General features: G+C 34.2%; 1 protein-coding gene across 1 annotated transcript in view; it reads left to right on the top strand.

Moving 5' to 3' along the window:
- Positions 1 to 13,249, top strand: part of LOC105180015 (beta-galactosidase 9) — a 15,373-nt gene extending 2,124 nt beyond the window's left edge. Inside the window, exons 4-15 of the mRNA XM_020695268.1 lie at positions 156 to 162; positions 1,790 to 1,857; positions 3,897 to 3,989; positions 4,465 to 4,608; positions 4,813 to 4,901; positions 6,353 to 6,458; positions 6,819 to 6,906; positions 7,046 to 7,167; positions 8,133 to 8,297; positions 8,976 to 9,208; positions 12,079 to 12,194; positions 13,119 to 13,249. Of these exons, the coding sequence (XP_020550927.1) occupies positions 156 to 162; positions 1,790 to 1,857; positions 3,897 to 3,989; positions 4,465 to 4,608; positions 4,813 to 4,901; positions 6,353 to 6,458; positions 6,819 to 6,906; positions 7,046 to 7,167; positions 8,133 to 8,297; positions 8,976 to 9,208; positions 12,079 to 12,194; positions 13,119 to 13,249 (1,362 nt within the window). The remainder of the gene's footprint in view (positions 1 to 155; positions 163 to 1,789; positions 1,858 to 3,896; positions 3,990 to 4,464; positions 4,609 to 4,812; positions 4,902 to 6,352; positions 6,459 to 6,818; positions 6,907 to 7,045; positions 7,168 to 8,132; positions 8,298 to 8,975; positions 9,209 to 12,078; positions 12,195 to 13,118) is intronic.

Genomic DNA, 13,723 nt, shown 5'->3' with positions numbered 1-13,723 from the left:
CATGCCACTAATGTTATAGGGACTTTACATGTTTGAATTTGTCATAGATTCAGATGAATGGCGGAGCCACAAACTTGTCTTTTAGCTCTTTATCAAAATTTAATAATTATACTTCTTTCACATTCGTATAATCGATGTAGCAAAAGACCCCACTAAATTTCGTTCTCTTAATAACAAATTTATTCTGAAAATTAGGACTTACATTTATATAAATCATAAATTTCATAATCAATTTTTATATCTAAGCTTGTTATTTGTCATGAGAGTCTCTCAAATAAAGTAATATGAAAAAACTAATTTTTTTTTTCTTATAAATAAACAAGAATTACAAAACTAAAAACAGAACAAGATGGTCAAAAAATTAAAATACATACATTGAATATCAATAACATTAAACATAAAAACAATAAGAATTTTGGAGAGAAGTATAACCTGGTACGGAGAAAATCACAAGATGGAGTGAAACTTCTTTTTCTTTTGGCTAAGTGGACATTATGTGGGAGAGACATGAACAAAAAGTGGAGGGAGAGATGAAAGAAATTGCTTTTTTCACAAGATAATCTGTCCATTCCTTCATTATGAAGTCAAGAAAGCAAGTATCGTTTCTTATGCAATCACGAAGATGAAGTCCTCTACTAATAACAGTCCATCAACCAAAGACGAGCCCATGAAGGTGTCCTCTACTAATAATAGCCCATCTACCAAAGTCAAGTCCTGTAACATGATGTGCTAATAATTATAAAAGAAGTTAGAGGGCTAAGGCCGCATGGGCTTGACAGGGCTTGGCTAGGCCCGATTGAAATTGTTAACCAAGACTTCTTAATAGTTGTTTTTCGAGACTGCAAATGTATTGAATAGTTGAACATACCAGCTTGATTGTATATCTTGATTTGTATTCATGCTAGCAAACATTAATTTATTTGGGTCCTCTTTTCCTGACTTCAGCTTTCATATGATAATTTGTCTTTGATGCTTCATTCATCTAATGAAATGTTTCAATACTTATTGAAGCGTGGGTACTTGTAAACTGCTTCATGGTTTTAGTGAACAAATTAAGTTTACGAACTGTCACATGGCTGGATAATTTTGTTAAATGGTTTTTTTCGATTAGCCCAGTAAGCACAAATGTACAGGAATCTTAAATATATTAAAAGAATGTACTCAGCAGGTTTCATGAACATTTCAGTTATGAGTGAGATGTGAAAAAGATTAAATCTTATGTGTATTACGGGGAGCTTGACTCCTCAGTCTCAGGAAATGATTAAATCTTATGTTGAGTACAGGTAGCCTGACTAGGAGGTAAGTTGAGCTTTATCTCGAAGCGCCTGCCCCTCAGATTTAGAATGATGAGCATGTTTGTACTACATCTTTTTTCCTTGGTTGACTTGGCTTATGACACTTTGAACTTTTTGCACAAGTAAATAGCTCAGAGGCACTTAGTTCTGACTTTTGTCTTGGAAATTATAAATTGCAAAAAACTTCTTGTTATCTTTTTCATGCCTAAATCTGCCAACATCTTGCACATGGATCTTTTGCTTCTCACTTTTATTGGAATCTAGTTCACAACAACTTTTGTTTTGTGGTTTAAAAGTATTTTTCATATATTCCAACTTCCAGTCACCTAGTTACTGCTCTTTTTATGACTTCCACTCTATATACTTCTACCTCTCACTTGCATGATCTGCACGAATTTATATTTGCTTTTTAAACAGATGAAGTGTTTTTCTGATTGAACATGCTAAGTAATGTATTTTCTGTTACTTGACCTTGTGTTGTCTTATCATTGGTAGGGGCTTTCCTGTTTGGCTTCGTGATATACCTGGTATTGAATTTCGAACAGACAACATTCCCTTCAAGGTATTACAAGAAAACCGTGTTGATGTTTAGTCCAACTACTACGTCGGAATGTGATAATTCTTATGGTGTTGCTGTGATTCTCAATACATATAGTTGTTGTTTGTTGATTCTTTAGTTTAGAGTAACCTTTTTCTTCTACCAGGATAAGTTGATTGAACAACTTAAGTAAAGTTGCATCTATGTGGGCTTTCAATGATACTGAATAGGACAGGCTTGGCAAATGTACAAATGGATACTTGGCTTGGGCACTGCAAAATCAAGGAAATCCACTTATAAATATTCTCATCTATAAATAATAATGCCTGCATTTGGAAACAAGGAGATGACACCAGAATCTTTAGCTACTCATCTTCAAGAAAATGTACTTCTACACTGTTGGTCATCTTCAGCATTTCGTTCATCCACAAGTGGCTCCTCACTAAGATTTGAATTTTGAGAATTCAAACAAATACCATGCCTTTTCTTACCTCTTCTGGTTTTCCTGCAACTCCCCTTCTGTCATGGTCTTTGAGTACCTTAAACCAAATGGTTGTCCTATTCCCTGATCTCTATGTTCTAGGGGCCATCAAAGGGAAGCTTCCTTCTGCTGGAATTTTGTCCTGAAGTGAGCAACAAAACATCTCATTCCCCTTGGGTCCCCCAAGAGGCTGTTTAACTTCCTACGTCATCTTTACCAGCATGACACCCTATTTATTTATTGGATCCTTGTTCATTCTGATCAAACTGGTCCATTTTTACCAATTCCTATACAAAATATGTATCCCTCCACATTTGAACTTCTTCTGACATTACGCTGTACTCTGCTGAATTTTCCTTTTTCTATAAATTACTGTTTCAGAAAACTCCTAGTCCAAGAATGGAATGATGCAGTACTTTTCCATCTTTGCCTTCTGGATAAATCTGGACTGTAGGTCTGCAAACATTTGATTCATTCTTCTTAACTCTTGTACATGTCCATAGTTACAACGTTGTCTATGATTCTGTATCATATCTAGGGGTGGTACATGAGTCGAGCTGGCTCGATTTTAAGCTCGACTCCGGCTTGAGCTCGAGTTCGTTCTTGCCAGTTTGTTTTCCATTATTTTTTATATTTTTTTATTTTTAAAATTTTTATATATTTAACTCCATATTCAATACTATATCAACTTTATATTCAAAATTAGCCACATATTATAATTACTAATCAATATCATATATTTTAATTTTAGATAATAATACACTATGGTACTTTTATTTATATATTTAATCTTTATACAAAAACAAGCTTAATAAACAATTAGTAAGTTTCAATATTTTTTTGTAAATAATTATTTAGTATGATTCGTATAAGTTTTATATTAGATTTGAATATGCATTTCTAATCTCTTATATTTTTTTAAACTAACAAGTCCTAACCATTAACTTATTATTTTTTATCGATTTGTGAGTATATATTTATATCAAGATACATAGTATCCAACTTATTACTTATAAACTTATGTCAAGATTTGGTGATTCTCATGGATTAATCTAGAAACAATAATGATTCCTCGCGGTGAACATCTAAACAAGTTCTTTCATGGAAGCTGAAAGATAATTTTCAGATATTTATTTCCTTAAACTTTTTGAGTTTCACCAGTAAGGTAGTACTATGGATATGGGTTCTGTTGGATGGATTTGTTGGTCACCTGCAGGTTTCATTTTCATGTTACTCAAATGTTCATATGAATGTATATGGTATAGCAGTTAACTTGTTAAAGAAAAACTTTTTAATTCCTAGACTTCTTCTAGGTCCTTATATGTGGTGTATGTATGTGTAGGTATATATACATAACCATTGCTCCTATCACATGCTCTTTGTTTTTTAAATTCTTTTGGCAAGCACATTCAGTTGGGCTTTGGTTGACCAACTTTATCATACTTTTATGTTATTTAATACGACTTTCAGTTTGCTAATGTTTAATTGCAAGGTGAGTGTTGCTTTTAGTCAAACAGAAAATACCTTTGTATATGGTACCTAATTTTGGCTATAAGCACAATCATGATCTTATTTTCTCCAGGAAGAAATGCAGCGGTTTGTCAAAAAGATAGTGGCTTTGATGCGAGAGGAGTCACTCTTCTCTTGGCAAGGTGGCCCAATTATTATGTTGCAGGTCAAATCATTACTTTCAACACTACCTTTTCTTGGAAGGGGGAAACAATCACTAGCACTAGAGTAGTCAATAAGCTTTCTTAGTTTCTTATATTAATAAGTACAAAATTTTACATATCCATCTTTCTTCCATTCTCCCTCCATCTCTCTCTCTCTCTATATATATATATATGCCAATGTGATCATCTACCTGTGTTATTGTGAGTGTCAAATGATGCAATTTGGTAAAATTAAAAATTTGGCAGCTTCTAGTACAGTAGTAGAAGTATATGTCATTCTGTTTGTTGACTTTTGTCATCAGTTTCTCGAGAGATTATGAAAAGTAGGATTCTTGTGCTTGATATGCTGCTTTATTTCTCTGTGACCCACAAACACTGATATTGTTTGTTGGCCTTTTTGTTTTTACAATACACAAAGTTTTTAATTGTGTTTTCTACTGAACTAACCTGTAAATGACTACAACTTTTGTTTTGCAGATTGAAAATGAATATGGAAATATCGAAAGCTCTTATGGCCCTAAAGGAAAAGCCTATATGAGATGGGCAGCCAAAATGGCAGTTGGGCTTGATGCTGGTGTTCCATGGGTTATGTGTAAGCAAACTGATGCACCAGAGTACATAGTAAATTCATGATTCCTTGCACAATTTACATTTAATTGGCTTTTGACGTGTGATACATATATATATATACAGTTGCTAGGCGAGAATGCAATGCTACTGTACCAATCAGATGGTTGCTAGGTGTTGAGAGATAAATTGTAACTTTTCTGTTTCATGTTCTAATGTGGCCATCCTTCTTAGTCAGTTTTTTATTTGTGCTGTCAGATAGACACCTGTAATAGGTACTACTGTGATGGTTTCAAGCCAAATTCCAAAAAGAAGCCAATAGTTTGGACTGAGCACTGGGATGGATGGTATGATGCCTCCCTCCGATTTTGCAATACAAGATAAGATGATTGATACCTTTTATTTCTGCAGTGCGTGTCGTGTGGGCGGTTTTTAAATTGTCTGGCTATATGTACTTTTCTAGATGTGTACAGACAATTGAAGAAAACAGTAAGTAAAGTACGCGAAAGTTTACCTTGTGCTTAGTGAAACAGGTCATCTAGAGCAGAACTGCATACTTTCTCACTTTACATGAGGGGTTGCAATGGTCCGGACTGTATAGTCATGACTCAGCTTAGTTCAACTGAAGAGTTTTCTTCCGACATCTTGTTTTGCTCTTTGGGTTTTACATTTGCTTTATACTAATTCTGGAGAAGTCGTGTAAGTCTCCTTGGAGAATCCTATTTGGTCATTCTTGAAGAAACTTTGAGAAATGAAGAAAAATGTTAATTTTATAACACTAATAACAAATTTATTATTCCAATGCTCCTATCATCATGGAAAGTGTTATGCCAAATAGTGGATTTATTGGGTATGGACCTCGATCAAGTATCAGTTTTTTTATCCACTATCGCCTTTTGCATTATCGAAGTTTATTTCCACATTTATTCTTAAGGGTAAATTACAACAACTTGCCCTAACGTTTGTCATAATTACAAATACCCCATCATTGTTTGAAAAACTACAAATACCTCCCTAATGTTTGAAGAAATTATGTAATCCTTGGATGGAAGTATGAAATTGTCAACTTTGCCCTTACTGTATTTTTTTATTTTTCTTAAAAAAAATTAAAAACTTATAAAAGAATCGAACAAGGTGGATGAAAAAATTTTAAAAATTATAAAAGACTATCCACTTAGTCCAAAAAAAAAATATAGAAAAATTTGAAAAATAAATAAAGTTATAACTTTTAATCCACAAGGTCATTTTAGTCAGTTCACCATAAAATGGATGGAAACCTAACTGATTGGGCTAATTATTAGACGACTGTTATATCAGGGGGTATTAGTAATTTTTCAAACAACGAGGGAGTATTTGTAATTATGCGAAATCTCATGGGAAGGTCGTTGCAATTTACCGTATTCTTAACTTATCTTGACAGACACAAAAATATGGGAATTGTGTAAAAATTATGTTTTTTTAATATTGTGTGTTCACTTTGGCAATTAGCAGCCTGTGGATGTGATATTTCTCACAGTTTATATCCTGATCTGCTTTTTAGCAACCCAGCATTATATCGTAATATCATTGTTGCTCTAACAGAGACTAAAAAAGAGAGAACTGGCAACTGAACTGGACTGTAGGTGTCCTTTTTTTTTTTTCTTTCCTCACTTGAACCATAAAACAAACATGCTGAATCTTAGGTTGAAAGAATATATTTGTTGAAAGCTATCTGTTTTGAGTTACAATTAAGAGCTTGTCCTTGAATAGCAAAATGTGAAACTTGAGATTTATGTCCTCTGCTTTACCTTATTTCAAGGTATACAAATTGGGGTGATAGAGTTCCTCATCGTCCTACTGAAGATATTGCATTTGCAGTTGCACGCTTTTTCCAGCGTGGAGGTAGCTTTCAGAATTATTATATGGTATGTTAGATACATAAAAAATGGCCTGAGGCTGTAGTCTTAATGCTGCATGTTCCGATATGTAATCCATCTAGCGATGCTAGAACCATAACCCATGGGAATGCTCAAGTTTCATATTACTCTTATTAGGAATAGAACGAAAATTTATACTCTAAAACTTCTGTAGCATGCCATGTTTCTCTTCAAGAAGTTCATTTGCAGCTCATAAAATGCTAGTTTGCATTCCTTGTGTTTCCATATCATATCAAATCATTATGGATACCTCTAAAGCACTTGTTTATATTTTGACAAGATTGTTTCTGCTTACTGTATCACATTAAATTGAGTTATGAACTAATTTTGCCGGTAATGTGGTTGTAGTACTTTGGTGGAACAAACTTCGGCCGAACTGCAGGAGGCCCAAATATCATCACTAGCTATGATTATGATGCACCGATTGATGAATATGGTAGGTTTTACAATGTCAAACTCTTGTCTTGCAAGTGAAAAAAGTTTTCTTCTTCCCTCAAAAAGACCATTCAGCATCAATGTAATAAATGTCTTGCATATATTTTGCTTTTTGCTTAATAGTTTCATGGCCTCTTTAGGACTTCTGAGACAGCCTAAGTGGGGACATTTGAAAGATCTTCATGCTGCTATCAAGCTTTGCGAGCCTGCTCTTGTTGCTGTTAATTCGCCTCATTATATCAAATTAGGACCACAACAGGAGGTCTGTGTGAATTTTAAAATCATTGACGAGAGTAGTTTGTTACACACAAAATTCTCCTTTAAATTATATATATAAATTGCAATAACTTCTTATTTGTTCATTTGAAGTATGTAGAATTAATTACAAATTTCTTTAATTCCCTTTCATAAATCTACTTACTGGATTCAAAGGCCATTACTCAAATTTGTTGGAAATACAACATTTTGACCATGAGATTGTTCTGTGGTTTGTTCAGCCTATTTCATCCTTTATTGTTTTATTTTCATCTTGTTTTATATCTTCCATAGCAAACATGCTTGCTTTCTCATGTTACTTGTTTGCTCTTTTCTTAAGTAATTTGATAGAATGTCAAATTGGATCCTGTGCTTCTGGTTTGGCCAACTAGGAGAGACGAAAATTTATTTGAAAGTGAATCAACTAGAATCTTTCCACTATTAGAAATTGCTAGTCATAATCCTTTCTGAATTTACAAACTATTAAGAACGTTAGTCTTGATGAATTACTTAGAAGCTAAATCTGAGTATATGGCATAAACTGGTCAATATATTTATGTTTTTCCCTTCAATTAATGGTCAGGATGTCAGAGATTGATTTCTTTGCTTCTTTTGGTACTGTTTGGTCTTTTGTAAACTGAATGGACTAATGGCTGACCTACTTGCACTACAGAAGCATGTTAGGAAAATAAGAAATAAACTTCCAGTGGATATATCTATGTAACTTTACATCTTGAGAAGCTCCATTGGCCTACCTAATATTTCTCCCTGTTTATTTGTAGCTTAACCTCCATTTCTGGTCTTATATACTGTTTCAAGACAAAAATATTGGAGATTAAACTAATTAATGAACTTCTCCTTTTCCCAAAGTTATGAAAAATACCTGTATTTCCTAACCTATTCATACACTTCAGTTAAAGAGAACAAAAGCAGCCTGTAGGTACTTATATGGTTCTTATATGATATATTCAGGCACACGTCTACAGTTATAATGGAAGCAAGTGCTCAGCATTTCTGGCTAATATTGATGAGCACAACTCTGCAACTGTAAAATTCCGTAATCAAGCATACATTTTACCTCCATGGTCAGTGAGTATATTGCCAGATTGCAGAACCACTGCCTTTAATACTGCTAAGGTATAACATTCTTTCATGTTGGAGAACTTACATTTGATGAATAGATAATTAATGTTTCCAACTTGACATAAATCTGGAGTAACTTTGCTGCATGCCAGTATAGTTCTTCCTATACTTTAAGCCTGTCAGGAATATATTGTCTTCTGTATAAAATCAAATAGGAGGGCCGAAAACACTACCTATCACTGGATATCTTATATATAAGTTTGCTATTTTTATTATTTTTATTCTGTTATTTATGCGGCTTTGCTTCAGACTTGTCTAATTTCCTACGAATTTATAGGCAACAAGTTTGTCAATGTATATTTCCTCTACTTTGAAAGGTCAATGTTTTATAAAAATTGAACATTATTTGTTGCTAATTTGTTTTTTGTTTTTGGAAATAACCCATTTTCACCGGGTAGAGGGCTCAACTGCCTGTTATTAACCACCTGAAAATAACTTTATGAGCAAGGAAATTTAGACTAAGCACATGGTAGTTCCCGGACAGATGAAATAAACAGTAAAGCTGGTGCTTATCGGAAGTGGATGTTAGTTCTGGTGTGGGTTAAAATAGAGTTACGAAATCATTGTCTTACTTTTTATTTACTATGGTTTTATGTCAATCATTTTACACTAAAGGTTGGTGATTACAACATCCATGAAAGTTTGAGCTTCTAATTTTGATGTTTGGAACAGATTGGGGTGCAGACTTCAATTAAAACAACTGGATTGGATGTTGCTTCTTATTCGAATGATCCTGCACCTTTGAAATTGATGGCACCGTACGAGGTTGACTATATTTCGAAAACCTGGAAGTTTCTTAGAGAGCCAATTGGTGCGTGGAGTGACAGCAACTTCACATACCAAGGTATTCTGGAGCATTTGAATGTGACAAAGGACCATTCAGATTATTTATGGTATTCAACCAGGTATTATGTGATCTTATTGAACTGATTACACAGTGATGCTTTGCAAAATAAAATACCTATAATGCTCTGTTTAAAACTTATCCCAAATGAATTAATTTGGAAAGGATCTGATGCTGTTTACTTCAAAGTTCTTTGTACTTCAGCTTTCTGCAAAAAAATTATAATGCTTCTTTATAAGGGAAGGACAACTAGAAACTCCATGCCATTGTCCTAGTTTCTCTGTAGATATCTGATGCCCTCCATAACATGTAGCCTTTTCATTGGGTATATGGGTGTATTAAGTATTAATGCCATATATATGCCAAGAAGCCTGTGTGCTTGTGCTTGACTAATTATAGCAAGTTCATGCTCTCCTTTTAAGCTTGGTTCATTCAGCTATGAAGTAATTGATGTGTTCATTAACCAAGGTTCATTACCTCTGCTGGGAAATAAACACATGAAGCACGAATATCGTGTGTAATTTTCTGGAATGAATATTCTTATTCTCATTCAACACCCAGTACAGTATATACAAGGAGGTATAAGGAGGATAGATAGTTGGTCCTCAAGAACAGGAAATTAGAATCCTATAACAGGAAACTAACTGTAAAAAATTGCTAAAAAGAAACCCCTAATAATCTGCTATACAGCGATCCTCTATAGCTAATATACTTCCTACATGTATATTTCTACACACCACCTGAAGCTGGGCAGCATATGCTCATCATGCCTAGCTTGGAACACAAATCATGGAAGTTAGGATTATAGAGAGCTTTGGTAAGGATGCCTGTTGATGCTGAGTAGGAATGTGGTTTAGTGTGATAATCTTCTTCTCAACCTTTTCAATGATGAAGTGCATATCAATCTGAACATGTTTGGTCCTATCACGATGGATAGGATTCTTAGCGATAGCTATAGGAGACTATCACTCTTCATATTTATAGGACCATAAGTTTTCACTCTGAGCTCTTCTAGTCAACCTTTGCATCCACATTAGCTCATATATTCCACGTGCTAGCCTGAACTCAACTTTTGCACTACTCTGGGCCACAACTGGTTGTTTCCTGCTATGCTAGATCACTAGGTTTCCCCACACAAAACAGCAAGACCTTGAAGTAGATCTTCTGTCAGTGATCAATCTAGCCCAATCGGCATCTATAAATACATGAACAGACCTGGTAGTCATTTAGTCCTTTGCTAGTATCACTTTTGAGATATCGAATGATTTTATATACTACTCTGTGCTCTTGAGAAGGATTTTTCATGAATTGACTAACCAAGCTAAAAGAAAACCCAATATTAGGAGACTTATGAGCTAGATGTATAAGTTTTTCCACAAGCCCGTCGTACCTCCCTCTGTCCACATCAGTACCACCTGTCGAGTCCCAAACCTAACATTTGGAACCACTAGAGTGTTTATTAGTCTGCATCCTGCCACACTAATTTCGTTAAGAAGATCTAACACATACTTCCATTGCAACATCGGAATACCTTTGCTTGATCTTGCAATACCTAGAAACTACTTCCAATGATCCAAACCCTCGAATTCTTGGGATAGCAGTTGCTTTAGATGATTAATTTATTCCTTGTAATTTCCTGTTAGAACTTTAGAGAAGGAAAGAAGATGCTGTGTCAATTATTGACTCTTTCATCTCTAATGTATAGAGATAGAATTAAGTGATAACTACAACTAAGTTATAACTACCGAAAATAACTATCCAAACGGAATAAAGAAAGATATGTACAAATCCAAAACAGATATTTGAACACTCCCCTCAAGGTGGAGCACATATATTAATCATATATGGCTTGTTACACAAAATATTAAAGTGCCTTGCTCGAAAGCCTTGGAAAATATGTCCGCTCTTGGCTCTCAAGGAGTAAAGAAACTGCAGATTTTCTAACTCATGACAGCCTTACAAAAATAATGACAGCAATCTAATATGCTTCGTCCTCATGGAACACTCATGGAAAATAAGATTGCTGGCAATACGAATGGATGCTTGATTGTGTGGTGTTCAAATTTGCCATAGATGATCCTATCAACATGTGGTGCGAGAACTAGGCTGCTATAAGCATTGATAAGAACCCCCTTTCCATAACAGAACAAAACACGTGGAAATTGATTGGCACTTCATCAAAGAAGGATCTCCTACCTATCCACTGACCTACGGATTGCAGAGGCTCTACCTAAAATAAAGTTTGAAGAGATGAGATCGAAGGTTGGTTCTTGAGGGGGAGTGTTGAATCTTTTAATTGATTTGTTTTGTAGTTAACTGTAATATTTATCTAGATTCAGTTTGTCTGTTTCCTTGTTTTATCTGTTCCTATTAGGCAAGTGTATTCCTTTTTTCCTAGGATTTTTTTTTCTTTTCTTATTTTTGCAAACTTTGTGATTGTTTGTTGAATGTTTTCAGCCCCTCTGTAGTGTATATATATTCAGGGTCTTCTTCTGAATTGAATTTTCATTCCAAAATTTCTGCAATATACAAGGAGGATTAATAGGGGGTCCTCTACTACAGTAAACTAAAATCCTTAAAATAGGAAACTAACTATAAAAAAAAAATGCTAATGAAACCCCTAACAATCTACTATATAACGAACCTACAGCTAATATACACCTAATTTCCTGCATATATATATTTCTATTTTGTGTTAGGCTCGTCCAGTATATTAAGAATCTTGAGCAGCTTAAAGTGCTTGGTTCAATCTCGCTCATTCATGGTCCTATACAGGACTTGTTTTACATCCTTTATTTTCATATCTTACATTTAAACTATATATTTGTATTGCCCTGATATTATTGTGAAGTCAATTGTTGAATATCTTTTGGCATCTGTTGGTAGTTATTTGTTTGTTTGTATTGATGCTCATAAATCTTTGGTATGCAGAATATACATTTCTGATGAGGACATCTCATATTGGGAAGAGAATCAAGCTAGTCCTGTGCTTACCATTGACAGCATGCGGGATTTCGTGTGTATATTTGTCAATGGCCAATTCAAAGGTCTATTCTCTCTCTCTGAGTATATTTACATGTACATGTATGTGTACATATATATATATATATATATATATATATATATATCAATACCTATGCATGCATGTATGTGTGTATTTGTGTACATGTATATATTCTGTGCATACAAATGTGACACTCCGAAGGGAGGTTTAAACTATTCAATTTTCTCAACTAGTGCCTCCATTGCTTAATATGCCTAAGCCCATGTTCACAAGCAGAAACCAACATAGGCATGATGGATTAGCCACATTTACTCCCACAACTGTTGTGGGATCTGGTGTTTCAGTCTTGATTGTTCCCTCAAATACTACAAGGATTTACAGTTGAATTTACGGCTGGGAGCACATCCAACGGTTCCAGACCATCACTGTATAGCAACTCTTTATATTTCTATATTCTTAAATGCCCAGACAAGGAGAGCTGCTTTTATGTCATTTCTGAAGACCACACGGACAATCTTGGCTAGATTGTCTAGTTAACATAGTTGGCTTTAGAGGACAAGTTCAAAGTGCTCGTATTTTCATGCTTTTAAGTAAAGGCTATCAATCCAAACAATTAACAAACAATCCTTCCATAATAATTTGGGAAAGTGTTGCCTGCTATCAGTTTCGTGATTATCATTCAAAGAAGCAATTGTCATTTGATTACATTTACTTGAGCTAGTCATTGCCGAAAAATAGAGTTGTGTTCTTACAGATATATCTAAAAAGATGTTTTGTTCTTCAAATAATCTGCGACATTAGATATAGGGAACCAGCTTATCTGCTCCCTCCATGATAACAACCATATATTATGCTTAGCTTTTATCTCAATTCTTCTTGCTTCCCCGTTCTTTCATGGTCATATTTCGGTTCATTATTGCTAACATCAATTTTCCTTTGGCATACATTGGGTTTGTTTGAATTGAAGGTAGTGCAAAAGGAAAATGGATAAAGGTAGTTGAGCCTGTTGACCTCATACAAGGGCATAATGACATAACACTGTTATCTCAAACAGTGGGCTTGCAGGTAATCTACTTGGTACTCTTTTTCTGTGGTTAATTGTCATCCTGTCTAATAGTGTATATTAATGCTAAATAGAAAATTTATTTGAACCATCATTTTTCAGTTTTTTCTTTTCTGAAGCTACATACTCTAGAAGATCTATGATGAAAAGATTCCTAGGAAAAATATTCATGAGTGGAACTAACCAGGGCAAAGTTACTAAGATATAGCGTTTTGTGCAAAATTGTATTCCATTTTTCTTAATTATGCTGATTAGTAATATGCATTTTGCTTTCAAAAGTTGTGTATATTAATGCTAAATAGAAAATTTATTTGAACCATCATTTTTCAGTTTTTTCTTTTCTGAAGCTACATTCTCTAGAAGATCTATGATGAAAAGATTCCTAGGAAAAATATTCATGAGTGGAACTAACCAGGGCAAAGTTACTAAGATATAGCATTTTGTGCAAAATTGTATTCCATTTTTCTTAATTATGCTGATTAGTAATATGCATTTTGCTTTCAAAAGTT

The sequence above is a fragment of the Sesamum indicum genome, linkage group LG7 (genome assembly GCF_000512975.1).
Source record: "Sesamum indicum cultivar Zhongzhi No. 13 linkage group LG7, S_indicum_v1.0, whole genome shotgun sequence".
Taxonomy (NCBI): Eukaryota; Viridiplantae; Streptophyta; class Magnoliopsida; order Lamiales; family Pedaliaceae; genus Sesamum; species Sesamum indicum.
Note: the sequence above shows the minus strand (reverse complement) of the source record. Positions and strands in the feature narration are given on the sequence as shown.